The sequence below is a fragment of the Poecilia reticulata genome, chromosome 13 (assembly GCF_904066995.2).
Source record: "Poecilia reticulata chromosome 13, P_reticulata-male-v2, whole genome shotgun sequence".
In the NCBI taxonomy this organism is placed as follows: Eukaryota; Metazoa; Chordata; class Actinopteri; order Cyprinodontiformes; family Poeciliidae; genus Poecilia; species Poecilia reticulata.
Window position 1 is genome coordinate 33,111,090 of NC_088842.1, and position 21,776 is coordinate 33,132,865.

The 21,776-nt window shown below is 48.5% G+C and overlaps 2 protein-coding genes across 3 annotated transcripts in view; one reads left to right on the top strand and one right to left on the bottom strand.

Moving 5' to 3' along the window:
- The window catches only part of LOC103460068 (leucine-rich repeat and fibronectin type III domain-containing protein 1-like protein), a 30,398-nt gene extending 21,995 nt beyond the window's left edge, over positions 1-8,403 (top strand). The window contains exons 10-11 of one of the 2 annotated variants that reach the window (XM_081614823.1): positions 6,914-6,941; positions 7,888-8,403. The gene's annotated coding sequence lies outside the window, so the exon portion shown is untranslated. The remainder of the gene's footprint in view (positions 1-6,913; positions 6,942-7,887) is intronic. The other variant, XM_081614824.1, reaches the window with a different exon arrangement.
- Positions 8,404-15,055: 6,652 nt separating this feature from the next.
- On the bottom strand, positions 15,056-18,451 carry LOC103460041 (uncharacterized). Its single transcript, XM_008402008.3, has 2 exons — positions 18,069-18,451; positions 15,056-16,520 (listed from the first exon to the last, which is right to left on the bottom strand). The coding sequence occupies exons 1-2, from the start codon at positions 18,157-18,159 to the stop codon at positions 15,175-15,177; spliced, it is 1,437 nt and encodes a 478-aa protein (XP_008400230.2). The 5' UTR covers positions 18,160-18,451; the 3' UTR covers positions 15,056-15,174.
- Between the last annotated feature and the right edge of the window lie 3,325 nt (positions 18,452-21,776).

Consider the following 21,776-nt stretch of genomic DNA (forward strand, 5'->3'; position numbering starts at 1 on the left):
GGCCCCTGACATCAGGTGACATTGGGCCCCTGACATCAGGTGACATTGGGCCCCTGACATCAGATGACATTGGGCCCCTGACATCAGATGACATTGGGCCCCTGACATCAGGTGACATTGGGCCCCTGACATCAGGTGACATTGGGCCCCTGACATCAGGTGACATTGGGCCCCTGACATCAGGTGACATTGGGCCCCTGACATCAGGTGACATTGGGCCCCTGACATCAGATGACATTGGGCCCCTGACATCAGGTGACATTGGGCCCCTGACATCAGGTGACATTGGGCCCCTGACATCAGGTGACATTGGGCCCCTGACATCAGGTGACATTGGGCCCCTGACATCAGGTGACATTGGGCCCCTGACATCAGGTGACATTGGGCCCCTGACATCAGATGACATTGGGCCCCTGACATCAGGTGACATTGGGCCCCTGACATCAGGTGACATTGGGCCCCTGACATCAGATGACATTGGGCCCCTGACATCAGGTGACATTGGGCCCCTGACATCAGGTGACATTGGGCCCCTGACATCAGGTGACATTGGGCCCCTGACATCAGGTGACATTGGGCCCCTGACATCAGATGACATTGGGCCCCTGACATCAGGTGACATTGGGCCCCTGACATCAGGTGACATTGGGCCCTGACATCAGATGACATTGGGCCCCTGACATCAGGTGACATTGGGCCCTGACATCAGATGACATTGGGCCCCTGACATCAGGTGACATTGGGCCCCTGACATCAGGTGACATTGGGCCCCTGACATCAGGTGACATTGGGCCCCTGACATCAGGTGACATTGGGCCCCTGACATCAGGTGACATTGGGCCCCTGACATCAGGTGACATTGGGCCCCTGACATCAGGTGACATTGGGCCCCTGACCAGCTGCTGTTATCTGACCCATAAAAAGCGTCACAGTTTTAAAGGCTGCATCTGCTTTGCTTTCTTTGGTTCAATCCTGATACCAGCTCAATATTTACTGCTCATGAATTTATCATCCAACAGTCCACATCCAGGATGCAAGTAGGTGGTTTAATGTTTTCTATTAGTTTAGATACTGAAACGTCTCCACCAACGAGCAACAGTCTAAAGCAACGAGCAAAATACACATAAAGTTATCCAGACTTCTAAACATGCTAGTAGCTGCATTTTATTCAGGCTGCAGTTTGTAACTTTAATAAAAACATGTTTCCTCCATATTTGTTACAGCTGTCACCATGTAGCAGTTATGAGACAGATAATCTGTGGAAACAATCAATCTCCTCCATCTGCTTCCTGAATTACTGGTTAAAGTGATGCACCGTTCTGACCAAAACAACCAATCAGAACCAGGAGGAGGGTCTTAGTGCTGTCAATCATCCTCATTCACTCACTGCTAAATGTGCTAATGGTGGAGAAACAACTTATCATTACAGGAAACCGTTTATCTGCCGTCATTGGTAGCTATGCTAACTAAACTGAAGATTTACAACAGGCTATGCTAACTGCAGAATAGCACAGAGCGAGGGGAGGAAGGATGAGCAGCACCACATGAGGTTGTGATTGACAGCACTAAAACTCTCCTGCCTCTGGTTGTTTCCAGCACTGGGAGAAAGCAGAGGAAACAGATTTTTCACAGTTTACCTCTCATACCAAACTGTCACAACATAATGACAGTTTTAACAAATATGTGGAAAAAATATTTATATAAAAGTTACTGCAGCTTTAATTTCCCTCAGGAGAGGACGGATCAGGAGGGACGTGGGTTAGAGCTGCTGCTGACTGACTCATCTGTTAAGTGGTAAAAGGTACAAGGGACAAGTTAAATATATGAATATGTTGGTAATTTGTTTCCTTAATTCATTAAATGCTGTGAAATGGAGGCAAACAGTCTGTAGCTAAGCTAATTATGCTAAATGGTTGATAATCTCACACAGTCTACTCACCTCTTGGAGAAAAACTGGGTTATAAATTAACACTCTCACCTTTTTCTCTATTTCTCTAGAAAACCTGACTATAACTTTTCTTAGCAGCACAGTAACAGCCACAGTCGCTGCTGTATTCAGCTGCAGTTTCTACTGACTGCAGCTGAACAGCGTCACCATGAAGCTCCAGGCTGGAACGAACCATTTAACCCAGATAGGGGGGTTCAGGGCAAAAACGGATGTGTGTTTATTGGTCTGGGAGGGAACATTACATTTTTACTGCTAAACACAATCTTTGAAAATACAAAATGATTTTGTATTTGACAGGATCCTGATTTTTTTTATCTTATGTCTATGAACAAAAAATAAATGATTAAATTGTGGAGGGCCCCCTGCTGGTCAGGGCCCCTAGAATCCTCATCACTTTCCCCCCCTTTACCAGCCCCTGAGTGGGAGGAAGCTTAAATCTGCGTCTCCAGCAAACTGGATGTTCAGGAATTCATGCAGAGAGGTCACAGGTCACAGGTCACAGAGGTCAGAGCAGCCAGGGTTCCTGCAGCCTGATGGATCATCAGGCCGGCACAGAGCGGCGTGACGCTGCAGAGGTCCAGCCCGGTTTGGTCCCAGCCGGATTCCTCACGCGGAGCCACAGTGACACCTGGTGGCCGGTGGCTGCGCTGCGGATTTTATTTTTGTCCTCATGTATCCGGGGAGAAGAAGCGGAGCTGAGCTCAGGTGTGAGGAGAGAACTGAACTGGGATTTCTGAGCAGGAGGAGGAACTTTTTCAGAAATTAAATAAAACGATGAGACACTGAGACGCTTCCTCTGGAGCAGCATCTGAAATCAAACCAGAGAAGCTTCATTTGTTCAGACGCAGCAGGAGAGTCACAATTCAGTTTAATGAGGAACGACTAATATTATTATTATTTATAGATTAGGTTACAATGTCCCACTCAGGGGCTGGTAAAGGGGGGGAAAGTGATGATTCTAGGGGCCCTGACCAGCAGGGGGCCCTCCACAGTTTTTTTTAATTTTTATTTATTGTTCATAGAAATTTAAAAAAAAATCAGGATCCTGTCAAATACAAAATCATTTTGTATTTTCAAAGATTGTGTTTAGCAGTAAAAATGTAATGTTCCCTCCCAGACCAATAAACACACATCCGTTTCTGCCCTGAACCCCCCTATCTGGGTTAAATGGTTCGTTCCAGCCTGGAGCTTCACGGTGACGCTGTTCAGCTGCAGTCAGTAGAAACTGCAGCTGAATACAGCAGCGACTGTGGCTGTTACTGTGCTGCTAAGAAAAGTTATAGTCAGGTTTTCTAGAGAAATAGAGAAAAAGGTGAGAGTGTTAATTTATAACCCAGTTTTTCTCCAAGAGGTGAGTAGACTGTGTGAGATTATCAACCATTTAGCATAATTAGCTTAGCTACAGACTGTTTGCCTCCATTTCACAGCATTTAATGAATTAAGGAAACAAATTACCAACATATTCATATATTTAACTTGTACCTTTTACCACTTAACAGATGAGTCAGTCAGCAGCAGCTCTAACCCACGTCCCTCCTGATCCGTCCTCTCCTAAGTGAAATTAAAGCTGCAGTAACTTTTATATAAATATTTTTCCACATATTTGTTAAAACAGTCATTATGTTGTGACAGTTTGGTATGAGAGGTAATCTGTGAAAAATCTGTTTCCTCTGCTTTCTCCCAGTGCTGGAAACAACCAGAGGCAGGAGAGTTTTAGTGCTGTCAATCACAACCTCATGTTGCTGCTCATCCTTCCTCCCCCTCGCTCTGTGCTATTCTGCAGTTAGCATAGCCTGTTGTAAATGCTCAGTTTAGTTAGCATAGCTACCAATGACGGCAGATAAACGGTTTCCTGTAATGATAAGTTGTTTCTCCACCATTAGCACATTTAGCAGTGAGTGAATGAGGATGATTGACAGCACTAAGACCCTCCTCCTGGTTCTGATTGGTTGTTTTGGTCAGAACGGTGCATCACTTTAACCAGTAATTCAGGAAGCAGATGGAGGAGATTGATTGTTTCCACAGATTATCTGTCTCATAACTGCTACATGGTGACAGCTGTAACAAATATGGAGGAAACATGTTTTTATTAAAGTTACAAACTGCAGCCTGAATAAAATGCAGCTACTAGCATGTTTAGAAGTCTGGATAACTTTATGTGTGTTTTGCTCGTTGCTTTAGACTGTTGCTCGTTGGTGGAGACGTTTCAGTATCTAAACTAATAGAAAACATTAAACCACCTACTAGCATCCTGGATGTGGACTGTTGGATGATAAATTCATGAGCAGTAAATATTGAGCTGGTATCAGGATTGAACCAAAGAAAGCAAAGCAGATGCAGCCTTTAAAACTGTGACGCTTTTTATGGGTCAGATAACAGCAGCTGGTCAGGGGCCCAATGTCACCTGATGTCAGGGGCCCAATGTCACCTGATGTCAGGGGCCCAATGTCACCTGATGTCAGGGGCCCAATGTCACCTGATGTCAGGGGCCCAATGTCACCTGATGTCAGGGGCCCAATGTCACCTGATGTCAGGGGCCCAATGTCATCTGATGTCAGGGGCCCAATGTCATCTGATGTCAGGGGCCCAATGTCACCTGATGTCAGGGGCCCAATGTCACCTGATGTCAGGGGCCCAATGTCACCTGATGTCAGGGGCCCAATGTCACCTGATGTCAGGGGCCCAATGTCACCTGATGTCAGGGGCCCAATGTCACCTGATGTCAGGGGCCCAATGTCACCTGATGTCAGGGGCCCAATGTCACCTGATGTCAGGGGCCCAATGTCACCTGATGTCAGGGGCCCAATGTCACCTGATGTCAGGGGCCCAATGTCATCTGATGTCAGGGGCCCAATGTCACCTGATGTCAGGGGCCCAATGTCATCTGATGTCAGGGGCCCAATGTCACCTGATGTCAGGGGCCCAATGTCACCTGATGTCCGGGGCCCAATGTCACCTGATGTCAGGGGCCAATGTCACCTGATGTCAGGGGCCCAATGTCACCTGATGTCAGGGGCCCAATGTCACCTGATGTCAGGGGCCCAATGTCACCTGATGTCAGGGGCCCAATGTCACCTGATGTCAGGGGCCCAATGTCATCTGATGTCAGGGGCCCAATGTCACCTGATGTCAGGGGCCCAATGTCACCTGATGTCAGGGGCCCAATGTCATCTGATGTCAGGGGCCCAATGTCATCTGATGTCAGGGGCCCAATGTCACCTGATGTCAGGGGCCCAATGTCACCTGATGTCAGGGGCCCAATGTCATCTGATGTCAGGGGCCCAATGTCACCTGATGTCAGGGGCCCAATGTCATCTGATGTCAGGGGCCCAATGTCACCTGATGTCAGGGGCCCAATGTCACCTGATGTCAGGGGCCCAATGTCACCTGATGTCAGGGGCCCAATGTCACCTGATGTCAGGGGCCCAATGTCACCTGATGTCAGGGGCCCAATGTCATCTGATGTCAGGGGCCCAAGATTCCTGGTGACGCTCCTGGTCCCACTGGATGGGAGAGAAGCAGCAGAACCTCAATGTCAGCAGTTAAAACTCTTCCACAGAGAGGAAAAGACCCAGAACCGGATCAGAACCAGATCAGTGTGGGTCCAGTCCAACACCAGATGGTTGGTTCTGGTTGTAACTTGCTGTCGTCTGTTTTCCTGTTGGATCATCGGATCGGATCTTCAGACAGAACCGGTTCTGTTCCTGATGGTGATGCTGAGATGCAGCGCATGGTGCCACCATGTGGGGGCAGTATAAACACTGCATACTTACTGCAGGGCGGAGATGGGGGCAGTGCATCATGGGAGTTGGAGCGTAGAGCTCAGCCGGATGTTTGTCATCACCAAAGTGTTCCAGGATTGGTTCTAATAATAATAATAATAATATATATAGTGATGTCATGTTGCAGCATGCAGACTCTCTCTCTGCGCTTATAAAGTCTGACTCAGCCTGTGTGGAGAGAATCCAGGGGCGGGAAGTCTGACCGCTTCTGAACAGTTCAGGTCCAGAACAGTTCTTTATACTGAACCAGTTCTTTATAATGAATCAGTTCAGCTCAGATGAAACATTCAGGTGAACACCAGGCTCAGGCTAGCTTACGGACGGTTAGCTTACGGACGGTTAGCTTGCGGACGGTTAGCTTGCGGACGGTTAGCTTGCGGACGGTTAGCTTGCGGACGGTTAGCTTGCGGACGGTTAGCTTGCGGACCGTTAGCTTGCGGACCGTTAGCTTGCGGACCGTTAGCTTGCGCCATCTCTGGTGTTCGTTTGTCGGCTGCTGCTTCAGTTCTGTACGAAGCTCACATTAATCACGCAGCGCCCCCTGCTGGAGCCGTGGCACAGAGAAACGGTCTTGTTTGCTTTGCATCTGGCTCCTGCATACAGAAAACGGTCTAATCCAAGGCCGGTGCCTCTCACATCTATGGCTTCCTCAGAAAAGCTGCAACTAAAATTAAAGCCATTTCATCTCCTGTGGATGAAGATGAGGAGAGAGACGGACGGACAGACGCAGCCAGAGTTCAGGAGGAAGAGGACAGTTGATTCATCCACTTCCTGTGTTCTAGACCTCTGTGTTCAGACAAACAGGTGACCTCTGACCCCATCCGCCTCATGGCCTCAGCAGCACTCGTTGGTAAATGAACGTTGCACTCAGTCAGATTTCCCATCAGAAATCGTGAGGTCTTGTCCTCTGGTGACCCCTGACCTGGTGCAGGCTTTTATTTTGAAATCAGGAAGGACTAAAGAGCCTCAAGTCTTTCAGTGATTCATGAAATAAATTAAATTCACTAAATTTATTCAGTTAAAGTCGAAATGTTGGAATTAAAAACAACTTTTTCAATTTAACTCAACGGTACAGTTTACAGTGCAGCTCTGATGACTGAACACGATGACCTTTGACCTGAACTGGTCAGGACATGATCGATCAATCAGGAACTCTACTTTTATTCTTTCTTCTGTTTTTCAGATTTTTTTCACACTCAGACGAGGAAGAGGTGAGAACACACACACCTGGACACACACACACCTGGACACACACACCTGGACACACACACCTGGAGACACACACACCTGGACACACACACCTGAACACACACACACCTGGACACACACACACACCTGGACACACACACACACCTGAACACACACACACCTGGAGACACACACACACCTGAACACACACACCTGGACACACACACCTGGACACACACACCTAGACACACACACCTAGACACACACACCTGGACACACACACCTGGACACACACACACACCTGGACACACACACCTGGACACACACACACCTGGACACACACACCTGGACACACACACCTGGACACACACACCTGGACACACACACCCAGACACACACACCTGGACACACACACCTGGAGACACACACACACCTGAACACACACACCTGGACACACACACCTGGACACACACACCTAGACACACACACCTGGAGACACACACACCTGGACACACACACCTGAACACACACACACCTGGACACACACACCTGGACACACACACACACCTGAACACACACACCTGGACACACACACCTGGACACACACACCTAGACACACACACCTAGACACACACACCTGGACACACACACACACCTGGACACACACACACCTGGACACACACACCTGGACACACACACACCTGGACACACAGACACACCTGGACACACACACACACCTGGACACACACACACCTGGACAGGTGACTGGGGTCAAAGGTCACTGTCCGGCAGGATCACCAGCCTGAACATGCAGCCAGACATTATGGGATTTTTTAGATTCATGGGTTTGAACGGCCTAGTCAAAGTTCAGTCTGCAGACAGGCAGCCTGTGAGGTTCTGAACATTTAGGGGTGTGAATACTTTTTCCACCCTGTTGCTATGGAGACTAACCGCTCCCCCCTCCTCCAGGTGTTCTGGCCTGGAATCGCCTCCGGTCCAGATCCGGCCCGGATCTCAGCCTGCTGATGTTCTGGACCCAGTGAGGTTCTGGTTCCGGGTCGGTCCAACCAGGAGGTTCTGGTGCCGCTGCTCCTCCTATATGGTCACATGCCAAAGGATCACTGTGGGAGCAGCGCCTCCTGCTGGACGCCTGAGAAACAAGCGATGGGAGGACGACCTCTGACCTCCAGACGTTTCTTCATCCCTCCTCTGTCTTGGGGACAAATGGACACTCTGGACGCTGTGGGACATAAAACCTGAGGAGCGCCTCGGGGATTTAAAGATGGCCGCCGTTGTCCCCTCCCTCCCCTGTTGCTGTCTGTGTTTGTGTGACATCCAACCGGCTTCAGCGGTTTGATTTACTTCAACCATAACGAAACAAACGACACGGAGAAAAAACACCAACACGTGAAGCGGGAGTTTTATGCTTTCATAGACACAAATATGTGGATTTATAATGAAATAAAAAGTATTTTTCTTGGAAAATGTTTGTTTTTGGTTGTGATGTTCGCATGAAAGACGAAGCATCAACACATTTACAGTTCTGTGTGAGGCGGAGCAGCCAGGTGTAACCATGGTGACCACATCGAGTGCTAGCGTTAGCCGCTAACGCTAGCCACAGCTGCTGCGCCGCCATCACCGACAGGAAGAGCAGGAAACCGGCGACGTTTTGATAATCTGGTTTCTGTGGTTCTTTACGTTAAAGACGAAGAAAAAGGAAAAACTCAAAACACTTTGTTTTCTAAATGCACCGGCTTCACCTCACACCTGTTACCATGGCAACCAGTCGACATCAGCTCTGCTAGCCATAGCAGACGCTACGTTACGTCACGTTACGTGTATCAGGAACATCTGAGCCAAAAAACACGCAGAGAGAACATCGTGTGCTAGTTTCTAATCAATGACATGAGGCTGATTAGCGCCATCATCCAACCACCATCCAGCCATCATCCAACCACCATCCAACCATCATCCAACCACCATCCAACCATCATCCAACCACCATCCAACCATCATCCAACCATCATCCAACCACCATCCAACCATCATCCAACCACCATCCAACCACCATCCAACCACCATCCAACCATCATCCAACCACCATCCAACCACCATCCAACCACCATCCAACCACCATCCAACCACCATCCAACCACCATCCAACCACCATCCAACCACCATCCAACCACCATCCAACCACCATCCAACCACCATCCAACCACCATCCAACCACCATCCAACCACCATCCAACCACCATCCATCCACCATCCAACCACCATCCAACCACCATCCAACCACCATCCAACCACCATCCAACCATCATCCAACCACCATCCATCATCCAACCACCATCCAACCATCATCCAGCCACCATCCAACCACCATCCAACCACCATCCAACCATCATCCAACCACCATCCAACCATCATCCAACCACCATCCAACCACCATCCAGCCATCATCCAACCACCATCCAACCATCATCCAACCACCATCCAACCACCATCCAACCATCATCCAACCACCATCCAACCATCATCCAACCACCATCCAACCATCATCCAACCATCATCCAACCACCATCCAACCACCATCCAACCATCATCCAACCACCATCCAACCATCATCCAACCATCATCCAACCATCATCCAACCACCATCCAACCACCATCCAACCATCATCCAACCACCATCCAGCCATCATCCAACCACCATCCAACCATCATCCAACCACCATCCAACCACCATCCAGCCATCATCCAACCACCATCCAACCATCATCCAACCACCATCCAACCACCATCCAACCATCATCCAACCACCATCCAGCCATCATCCAACCACCATCCAACCATCATCCAACCACCATCCAACCACCATCCAACCACCATCCAGCCACCATCCAACCATCATCCAACCATCATCCAACCACCATCCAGCCATCATCCAACCATCATCCAACCACCATCCAACCACCATCCAACCATCATCCAACCACCATCCAGCCATCATCCAACCACCATCCAACCATCATCCAACCACCATCCAACCATCATCCAGCCACCATCCAACCACCATCCAGCCATCATCCAACCATCATCCAACCACCATCCAGCCATCATCCAACCATCATCCAACCACCATCCAGCCACCATCCAACCATCATCCAGCCACCATCCAACCACCATCCAACCACCATCCAACCACCATCCAGCCACCATCCAGCCACCATCCAACCACCATCCAACCACCATCCAACCATCATCCAACCATCATCCAGCCACCATCCAACCACCATCCAACCATCATCCAACCACCATCCAACCATCATCCAACCACCATCCAACCATCATCCAACCACCATCCAACCATCATCCAACCACCATCCAGCCATCATCCAACCATCATCCAACCACCATCCAACCATCATCCAACCACCATCCAGCCACCATCCAACCACCATCCAACCATCATCCAACCATCATCCAACCACCATCCAGCCACCATCCAGCCACCATCCAACCACCATCCAACCATCATCCAACCACCATCCAGCCATCATCCAACCACCATCCAACCATCATCCAACCATCATCCAACCACCATCCAGCCACCATCCAACCACCATCCAGCCACCATCCAGCCACCATCCAACCACCATCCAACCACCATCCAACCACCATCCAACCACCATCCAGCCACCATCCAACCACCATCCAACCATCATCCAGCCATCATCCAACCACCATCCAGCCAACATCCAGCCACCATCCAACCATCATCCAACCACCATCCAACCACCATCCAGCCATCATCCAACCACCATCCAACCATCATCCAACCATCATCCAACCACCATCCAACCACCATCCAGCCATCATCCAACCATCATCCAACCACCATCCAACCACCATCCAACCACCATCCAGCCATCATCCAACCATCATCCAACCACCATCCAACCATCATCCAGCCATCATCCAACCACCATCCAACCACCATCCAACCACCATCCAACCACCATCCAGCCATCATCCAGCCATCATCCATCCACCATCCAGCCATCATCCAACCACCATCCAACCACCATCCAGCCACCATCCAGCCACCATCCAACCACCATCCAGCCACCATCCAACCATCATCCAACCACCATCCAACCATCATCCAACCACCATCCAACCACCATACAACCACCATCCAGCCACCATCCAGCCATCATCCAACAATCATCCAACCACCATCCAGCCATCATCCAACCACCATCCAACCATCATCCAACCACCATCCAGCCATCATCCAACCATCATCCAACCACCATCCAGCCATCATCCAGCCATCATCCAACCATCATCCAACCACCATCCAGCCACCATCCAACCATCATCCAGCCATCATCCAACCACCATCCAGCCATCATCCAACCATCATCCAACCACCATCCAGCCATCATCCAGCCATCATCCAACCACCATCCAACCATCATCCAGCCATCATCCAACCACCATCCAACCACCATCCAGCCATCATCCAACCACCATCCAACCATCATCCAGCCATCATCCAACCACCATCCAACCATCATCCAGCCATCATCCAACCACCATCCAACCATCATCCAGCCATCATCCAACCATCATCCAACCACCATCCAGCCACCATCCAACCAGCATCCAGCCACCATCCAGCCACCATCCAACCACCATCCAACCACCATCCAGCCACCATCCAACCACCATCCAACCACCATCCAGCCATCATCCAACCACCATCCAACCATCATCCAACCACCATCCAACCACCATCCAACCACCATCCAACCACCATCCAACCATCATCCAACCACCATCCAACCATCATCCAACCATCATCCAACCACCATCCAACCATCATCCAACCATCATCCAACCACCATCCAACCACCATCCAACCACCATCCAACCATCATCCAACCACCATCCAACCATCATCCAACCATCATCCAACCACCATCCAACCACCATCCATCATCCAACCACCATCCAACCATCATCCAGCCATCATCCAACCACCATCCAACCACCATCCAGCCATCATCCAACCACCATCCAACCATCATCCAACCACCATCCAACCACCATCCAGCCATCATCCAACCACCATCCAACCACCATCCAACCACCATCCAACCATCATCCAACCACCATCCAGCCATCATCCAACCACCATCCAACCATCATCCAACCATCATCCAACCACCATCCAGCCATCATCCAACCACCATCCAACCATCATCCAACCACCATCCAACCACCATCCAACCATCATCCAACCACCATCCAGCCATCATCCAACCATCATCCAACCACCATCCAACCATCATCCAACCACCATCCAACCACCATCCAGCCATCATCCAACCATCATCCAACCATCATCCAACCACCATCCAACCATCATCCAACCATCATCCAACCACCATCCAACCACCATCCAACCATCATCCAACCACCATCCAGCCATCATCCAACCACCATCCAACCATCATCCAACCACCATCCAACCATCATCCAGCCACCATCCAACCACCATCCAGCCATCATCCAACCACCATCCAACCACCATCCAACCACCATCCAACCATCATCCAACCATCATCCAACCACCATCCAGCCATCATCCAACCATCATCCAACCACCATCCAACCACCATCCAACCACCATCCAACCATCATCCAACCACCATCCAGCCACCATCCAACCACCATCCAACCACCATCCAACCATCATCCAACCATCATCCAGCCACCATCCAACCACCATCCAACCATCATCCAACCACCATCCAGCCATCATCCAACCACCATCCAACCATCATCCAACCACCATCCAACCATCATCCAACCACCATCCAGCCATCATCCAACCACCATCCAACCACCATCCAACCACCATCCAACCACCATCCAGCCACCATCCAACCACCATCCAGCCACCATCCAACCATCATCCAGCCACCATCCAACCACCATCCAGCCACCATCCAACCACCATCCAACCATCATCCAACCACCATCCAGCCATCATCCAACCACCATCCAACCATCATCCAACCATCATCCAACCACCATCCAGCCACCATCCAACCACCATCCAGCCACCATCCAGCCATCATCCAACCACCATCCAACCACCATCCAACCACCATCCAACCATCATCCAACCACCATCCAACCATCATCCAACCACCATCCAACCACCATCCAACCATCATCCAACCACCATCCAACCATCATCCAGCCATCATCCAACCACCATCCAACCATCATCCAACCACCATCCAGCCATCATCCAACCACCATCCAACCATCATCCAACCACCATCCAGCCACCATCCAACCATCATCCAGCCACCATCCAACCACCATCCAACCACCATCCAACCATCATCCAGCCACCATCCAACCATCATCCAACCATCATCCAACCATCATCCAACCACCATCCAGCCATCATCCAACCATCATCCAACCACCATCCAACCATCATCCAACCATCATCCAACCACCATCCAACCACCATCCAGCCATCATCCAGCCATCATCCAACCACCATCCAACCATCATCCAACCATCATACAACCACCATCCAACCACCATCCAGCCATCATCCAACCATCATCCAACCACCATCCAACCACCATCCAACCATCATCCAGCCATCATCCAACAATCATCCAACCACCATCCAGCCATCATCCAACCACCATCCAACCATCATCCAACCACCATCCAGCCATCATCCAACCACCATCCAACCACCATCCAGCCATCATCCAACCACCATCCAGCCATCATCCAACCACCATCCAACCACCATCCAACCACCATCCAGCCACCATCCAGCCATCATCCAACCACCATCCAACCACCATCCAACCCTCATCCACCCACTATCCAACCACCACCCAGCCATCATCCAACCACCATCCAGCCATCATCCAACCACCATCCAACCATCATCCAGCCATCATCCAACCATCATCCAACCACCATCCAGCCACCACCCAGCCATCATCCAACCATCATCCAACCACCATCCAGCCATCATCCAACCACCATCCAACCATCATCCAACCACCATCCAGCCATCATCCAACCATCATCCAACCACCATCCAGCCATCATCCAACCACCATCCAACCATCATCCAGCCATCATCCAACCACCATCCAGCCATCATCCAACCACCATCCAACCACCATCCAACCATCATCCAGCCATCATCCAACCACCATCCAACCATCATCCAACCACCATCCAACCACCATCCAACCATCATCCAACCATCATCCAACCACCATCCAACCACCATCCAGCCACCATCCAACCATCATCCAGCCACCATCCAGCCACCATCCAACCACCATCCAACCATCATCCAGCCACCATCCAACCACCATCCAACCACCATCCAGCCACCATCCAACCACCATCCAACCATCATCCAACCACCATCCAACCATCATCCAACCACCATCCAACCATCATCCAACCACCATCCAGCCACCATCCAACCATCATCCAGCCACCATCCAACCACCATCCAACCACCATCCAACCATCATCCAGCCACCATCCAACCACCATCCAGCCACCATCCAACCACCATCCAACCATCATCCAACCACCATCCAACCATCATCCAGCCACCATCCAACCACCATCCAACCACCATCCAGCCACCATCCAACCATCATCCAGCCATCATCCAACCATCATCCAGCCATCATCCAGCCACCATCCAACCACCATCCAGCCATCATCCAGCCACCATCCAACCACCATCCAACCACCATCCAACCATCATCCAACCATCATCCAGCCACCATCCAACCACCATCCAGCCACCATCCAACCACCATCCAACCATCATCCAACCACCATCCAACCACCATCCAACCACCATCCAACCATCATCCAACCACCATCCAGCCACCATCCAACCACCATCCAACCATCATCCAACCATCATCCAACCACCATCCAACCATCATCCAACCATCATCCAGCCACATCCTGAACTCGCCTCTCAAAGCTAACTGTTGGTTTATTGTCAGTAATGTCTCAAACTTATAGTAGCTGTCAATCAAAGCACTCATTTTAGGACATTTTAATAACAGAAATAAATATTAATATCGATTTAAGAACATTACATCATCTAAAACAAACTATCAAACCCCCCTGCGGTCATAATCAGCCGCTCTGCTCTGCTGCTCAGAGTAAGACGCCCCTCCCTTCAACATGGACTCTTGTGTGTTTGTCCAGATTTCCTTTCTGGATGAATCTTTGTCCACAAAAATCACAGGAAAACGGTTTCTCTCCCGTGTGGAGCCTCATGTGTATTTTTAAGTTGGACTTGTAGCCAAACCTTTGTCCGCACACTTCGCAGGCGAACGGCTTCATCCCTGTATGTGTCCTCATATGGATCTTCAGGGACTCCTTGTGGCTGAACCTTTGTCCACAAACATCACAGCCAAACGGTTTCTCTCCTGAATGCAGCCTCATGTGGATTTTGTGCGACTCCTTGTGGCTGAACCGCTGTCCGCACAGATCACATCCGAAGGGTTTCTCCCCAGTGTGGCTCCTCCTGTGCTTGTTCAGGTTGGCCTGTTGGCTGTATCTCTGCCCACACACGTCGCACTCAAAGGGTTTCTCCCCCGAGTGGCTCACTGTGTGCCGGTTCAGATGCGCCTTCTGGCTGAATCTTTTCCCACAGACGTCACAACAGAACGGTTTGTCTCCAGTGTGGATTCTGGTGTGCTGGTTCAGATGGGCCTGCTGGTTGAACCTCTGACCACAGACGTCGCAGCAGAAGGGTTTCTCTCCAGTGTGGATCCTCATGTGGATCTTCAGATCGGTTCTCCTGGTGAAACTTTTCCCACAGTCACAACTGAAATACTTCAGCGCAGGTTGATCTTTACTGGGTGAATTGATGTCTTTCTGCTTCCGCTTCTCGTTGCAGTTCAGAGAGCGAATGATGGAGTGACCCGTCATGTGTCTCTGGAGGGAGCGCTTGCTGGCGAACTGGTTGTTGCACTCGGAGCAGCTCAGGGTCTTGTTTCCCGGAGGAGTCCAGTCGTCTTCGGCTCCGGACTCGGAACCCGATAAGGGCTTCAGGTCAGCTTCGCTGCGCTTCGATCTATCGTACTCCTCACTTTCCTCAGTCTCTGAGGAGTTCAGAGCGTCTCTGTGAATGCGGCGGTCAAGCCTTCTGCTGGACCCTGCTGCTTCACCGTCCTCTTCATCACTTTCTGCCTTCGTCTGGTCAGCCGAGCTGCTTGGAAGATCTTCATCTTCTGCTTGATGACGATGTGAGAACAAAGGTTTCTCTTCTTCTTCATCGTCGTCTTCGTCATTCTCACCCTTCACAATGACTATATTTAAAGGGAACGCGTCTTCAGTGGGAGGGAGCTCCTCCTCTTCCTCCTCCTCTTCCTCCAGGCTGCTCCACAGCTCCTCCTGTTCCTGCTTAATGCAGACGGCCTCCGGATCCGGCTGGTCCGCATCAGAACTCTGGTCTTCAGGAGGATCTTCCTCCACCAGCAGCATCAGCTGAACATCTGCAGAGAAGATGGCAGAGCTGGGATTAGTTCACCTGAAGCCAAGCCGAGAAGGCGGAGTCTGCAGTCCGAGAGAACAGGCCGAAGGTTCGGTGGTCAACCTGCGGATCCTTCTACCGTCCTTCAGGATTCAACGACCCGAGTGTCCAGGTCGGCTAACAGAAACAAGGTATTTATTACGCAGAGATCAGAGAAATGTCCCTGAAGATGGAAAGAAAAGATTCACACAGGATTTTACATAAACACTTTTACTGACCTCTGACCTCCAGCTGAGAAAGAAAACCTTAAATGATTAACAGAATGTGTTAACAGACATTTTGACAGCCAATGTGGTCCAGCTGCTCATGGATCTTTGGCACATCCTGTGGTTCTGGTCTGCATGCTAAAGTCCAAACCCCCTGCTGGAGAAACACTGCTACTGCAGAGGAGGCTCCGTTCAGCCGCCTGGAGGGAATCGCACCGACGGCTGGTTCTGATCCACTTCCAGCTGCAACAGTGGAAAAGCTGCTGATCATCATCTACCGTAACGCTGCACCAGAACAAGCCTGAAACGATCCACAAGATTCACCGGGAGGATTTAATCAGATCCCAGTCCTGGAAAGATTTTCTCATTTTCATTTGTTTCATCTAGAGACGTTTCTAAGTGTCAACCCATCCCGTCTGCTGGTCATTAAAGCTATGTTGCCTTTATGGACACAGATTTAAACACAATGTTCCAGTAAAACTTTCATGTTAAAATGATTCGGTTGAAAAATATTGAAATAAAAGTTGGAGCCCTGAGCGCAGTTAGCTGCAGCCAAGCAAGCTAACGGCTACATTTAGCTCTTCTTCCTCTAAATGGTCAGAAATGTTGGATTAAAACTCTTTGCAAGAACTTAAAGGAGAAACAGAAACAAACTGGGCATCATGGAGCCCGTCTCTAACCACAGCAGAACTGAATGGTTGCCATGGAGATTAAAGAGGTTCTCAAACATGAAAGAATGAAGGAAAAACTCCATGTTTGTTTTTAATGAGGGAATAACAGAACAGCTCAAAAAAGTGGATTTTACAAAATGCCCCTTTAAAATACTGGAAAGTGTTTTAATTACGGTAAAACTTTACTTTTAAAAAATACATCATATCAGACATGGGGAATTTATATAATTTATATAAATCCTAAGATTCAAAACTAATCAGCAAATCTAAATAAAACAGTAATATCACATTTCTGAGTCAAAAGACCTAAAAACAGATTTTAAGTTTTATTTTGGAGACCAATTTAGTTTTGGAGTTATTATTATTGAGTTTAAATAATGCGGCCAAAGTGCCTTGTTGGATTACCGTGAACAACGGCGCCCCCCAGTGGTCAGGCTGATGTGTTCACGTAAACAGAAATGCCACTCACAACATGGCGGCTACGTTGACCTGCTGCTCGGACGCTCTAGCCTGCTGTCCGCAGCTAGTAGCTGCTGAACAGCAGCAGGAGACCTCCGAGCTTTGCAGACACGGTCCCTGACGTGACCAGTCCACCCAGTCCACCGCTGATAATGGGAAAGAAAAGACACCAACCGGGATGTTCGGGGCTGAAAGCAGCATCCAGTATTTCGTGTCTCTGCTCCTCTGCTGCATCCAGCCGCTGTTTGACCTGCTGTCTCCACATCTCTGCTAGCTTTTCTCTCTCCAAACTTTCCTTTAACAGCTACTGAGCAGCTCCAGCTCAGCCTCGAACCGTTTCTCTTCTTTCCAGAGTTCACCAACTGCTGCTGTTTCTGTCTTACAGCTTCATTAACTCTCCCGCTGCTGCTCCGTGGACAGAAACCCGACAAAACGCGAAGGACGGCGCTCCGACTAGCTCTGCTAACTGAACACAGTCACGAGTCTGCGCACTGGGGTTCATGCTGGCCTCCCGGAAACGAAACACCCGGAAATCCAACGTCAACATGTCCGCCATATTGGGAGGGAAATGCGTCCGATGTATAATTTAGTAAAGATTAGGAGCTTAAGCCGTTTTGAAAGCTCCATAGTTTATTCTTCACAAATAGCTTTAAGTTTAAATATCAGAAAAAGAGACATAATAAAAACGTTTCTGTATTTCAGTAACAAACGTTTATATTCACTCAGATTAGTGTTCCTTTCAACAACCTGGTGAAGGTTTGGCTCTTTAACATTCTGACATATGGAGAATTTTCCAACCACGAGGTTAAAGGTCAAGTACAGATAGGTCTTCCAGATGGACAATGACCCTCAGCAGACCACCATGTTAGTCAGAAAGTGACTGAATGAGAACTAAGTGCACTTTCTGACGCAGCCGTCACAAAACCACTTAGTTTCACAGTTTTGCCCTTTCAACCTCAGACACTTTGCTGCGTTCAGAGACTCTGGAGATATGAGAGATGTTTGCTTCCTGGAGGATTCGACTGTGTTGAGGTTTTAAATTTGACCCAATTGCCAGTGTTTGCATGTGACATTTGTAAAGCGCCAGTTCGATGCTAAGACACTCACTGGATCCTCACCGGCACTGCAAACAACTGTCCTCCTCAGAAAAGAGAGAAGAGCCGAATGAGGTGACTGTCCATGTTGGTTCAGCATTTGGAGGATGACCAACGCGGACCGGACGGCTTCCTTCACTTCCTTCACTTCCTTCGCTTCCTTCGCTTCCTTCACTTCCTTCGCTTCCTTCGCTTCCTTCACTTCCTTCGCTTCCTTCGCTTCCTTCGCTTCCTTCCCTTCCTTCGCTTCCTTCACTTCCTTCCCTTCCTTCGCTTCCTTCGCTTCCTTCGCTTCCTTCCCTTCCTTCGCTTCCTTCCCTTCCTTCGCTTCCTTCGCTTCCTTCGCTTCCTTCGCTTCCTTCACTTCCTTCCCTTCCTTCGCTTCCTTCGCTTCCTTCGCTTCCTTCGCTTCCTTCGCTTCCTTCGCTTCCTTCGCTTCCTTCGCTTCCTTCACTTCCTTCCCTTCCTTCGCTTCCTTCGCTTCCTTCGCTTCCTTCGCTTCCTTCACTTCCTTCCCTTCCTTCGCTTCCTTCGCTTCCTTCGCTTCCTTCCCTTCCTTCGCTTCCTTCCCTTCCTTCGCTTCCTTCGCTTCCTTCGCTTCCTTCGCTTCCTTCCCTTCCTTCCCTTCCTTCGCTTCCTTCGCTTCCTTCCCTTCCTTCGCTTCCTTCGCTTCCTTCGCTTCCTTCGCTTCCTTCGCTTCCTTCGCTTCCTTCGCTTCCTTCCCTTCCTTCCCTTCCTTCGCTTCCTTCGCTTCCTTCCCTTCCTTCGCTTCCTTCGCTTCCTTCACTTCCTTCCCTTCCTTCGCTTCCTTCGCTTCCTTCGCTTCCTTCGCTTCCTCCTCTGCCGTCTCTAAAACTGCAGGCTACAGTTAGAAACAGCAGAAAATCTGCAGCTCGACTTCAAGCAGAACTAATTAGAGGAATCAGGTAAAATATGTTACACCAATTGGTTTAGTTAGAAAATAAAATATTCAACTTTTGTTGATTTTTAGAAACAATTATTTTTTCAAAAACCATAATACTAAGAAATAATAGTTATTCTGATAAACAGATCAGGAACCAAATGTCCCTCAAAAGTAATAAGATTGTATTTAAATCACAGTTTGTGTCAGCACAAATAAATAAATGTCCAGAAACTTCAGTCCGTTTCAGTCAGAATGACGTCGGCAGTAGAGGCACAGCCTGAAAAAACAGTCTGCGATATTCTCCAGCTTCAATCCAGTTTAATCCAAAACGACAAAATCCCCAAAATGAGGAGAACAAATAGTTGTGCCATCAAAAATCTGCAGAGGAAAAAGATTCCAGATCACCAGGAGCGTCAATAAAACTATTATTTTAAATGAGACCATTTAATTTCACATAATTATGGCTGTAGAAGCCATTTGTTTAAATACTTAATGAAACATATTCACCGTGTTTGATGTTTGTTGTGAATGACGTGATGCTCACACAGAACGAGGTCATTGTGGTTTATTGAACGTTCAGAAACTACAGCGGCTGTGATGCGTCCTGCTGCTCCACAAGCCGACCAGAGATTATGTTCAAAACATTCAGTTTGTTACAATATCAGGTTTTCAGGCTCTATATTTATTCTGCATCATTAATAACCTCATGAACTCAGCGGCGGCTGATTGGTTCATTTAAACTCCTGCTCTGCTGGTTTTCAGAGATTATTATTGTTGTTGGGTCATTAATTTGAAAACGTTTTGTTGATGTTTTTGCTGTTCTTTCATAAAGTTACTAACGTTTTAACCAGCCAATCAGAGGAGCTGCTGCTCTCAGCCAATCAGAGGACCTGCTGCTCTCAGCCAATCAGAGGACCTGCTGCTCTCAGCCAATCAGAGGACCTGCTGCTCTCAGCCTCCTGCTGGTTCAGTTTGTCTCCTGATGCTGACATCGTCGTGTTGCTCCGCTGCTCTAGCAAAGCAGGATCAGTTCAGAAACTATATGAAATGGGAAAAAAACTATTAACTGATTATGTCGTGTTTTAGATTGTTGTTGAAAAGCTAATCAGTCACAGCTGCTCAGTGAATCCGTTCATGTTTTACAGCTGCTCCTCTAGCAGGTACTGCGAACCCCCACTACATCTTTTAGGGGTAGCGGTGCCCTGCTGTCCCCCCTTACTTTCACCCCTGGTTATAAGTATATCTGAAGTTTACTAAAAATACACTTGTACCAATTTAGAAATTATAACTTTAAACACTCTTAAACATAATTGTAACAAAATACACTTTTAATAAATGTATTAAATAAAATTATACTTTAAATGAACAAAATATATATTTGCCCAAGTGTAAATATACACGTGCTCAAGTATATTTAAAACATATTTAAAACATATTTTGTGTATATTTTAAAATAAATGCTCAAAATGGAATTTTTAAAAATTCACTTATCACCACTTTAGATGATTAATTTCAGTCTGTCTTAAATTACATGTCAGTGTATATTTTAGGCTAATAAATTATGCCTTTTTTAACTTTCTTTATTTAACCAGGTGAACCCGTTGAGATCCAGATCTCATGTTCAGGAGGGACCTGGACAGAAAGTCTGCATCACGCAGAGACCTGGTTACTAAAAAAGGTTAATTAATACGAATGCAGAGGTTTAGGCAGCTTTAAAGTACTTTCATGTAATATGTGGGCTGTTTAAGTACCTAGAGTATGAATTGTTAGGTGCCTTAATAATCTTTTACTATTTACTAATTGCATACAATAAAAAAGATAATCATGATGTAATTTTTAAGAAAGTATCCAATCAGTTTTCAGATGTGTGACGTAAAACCTTAT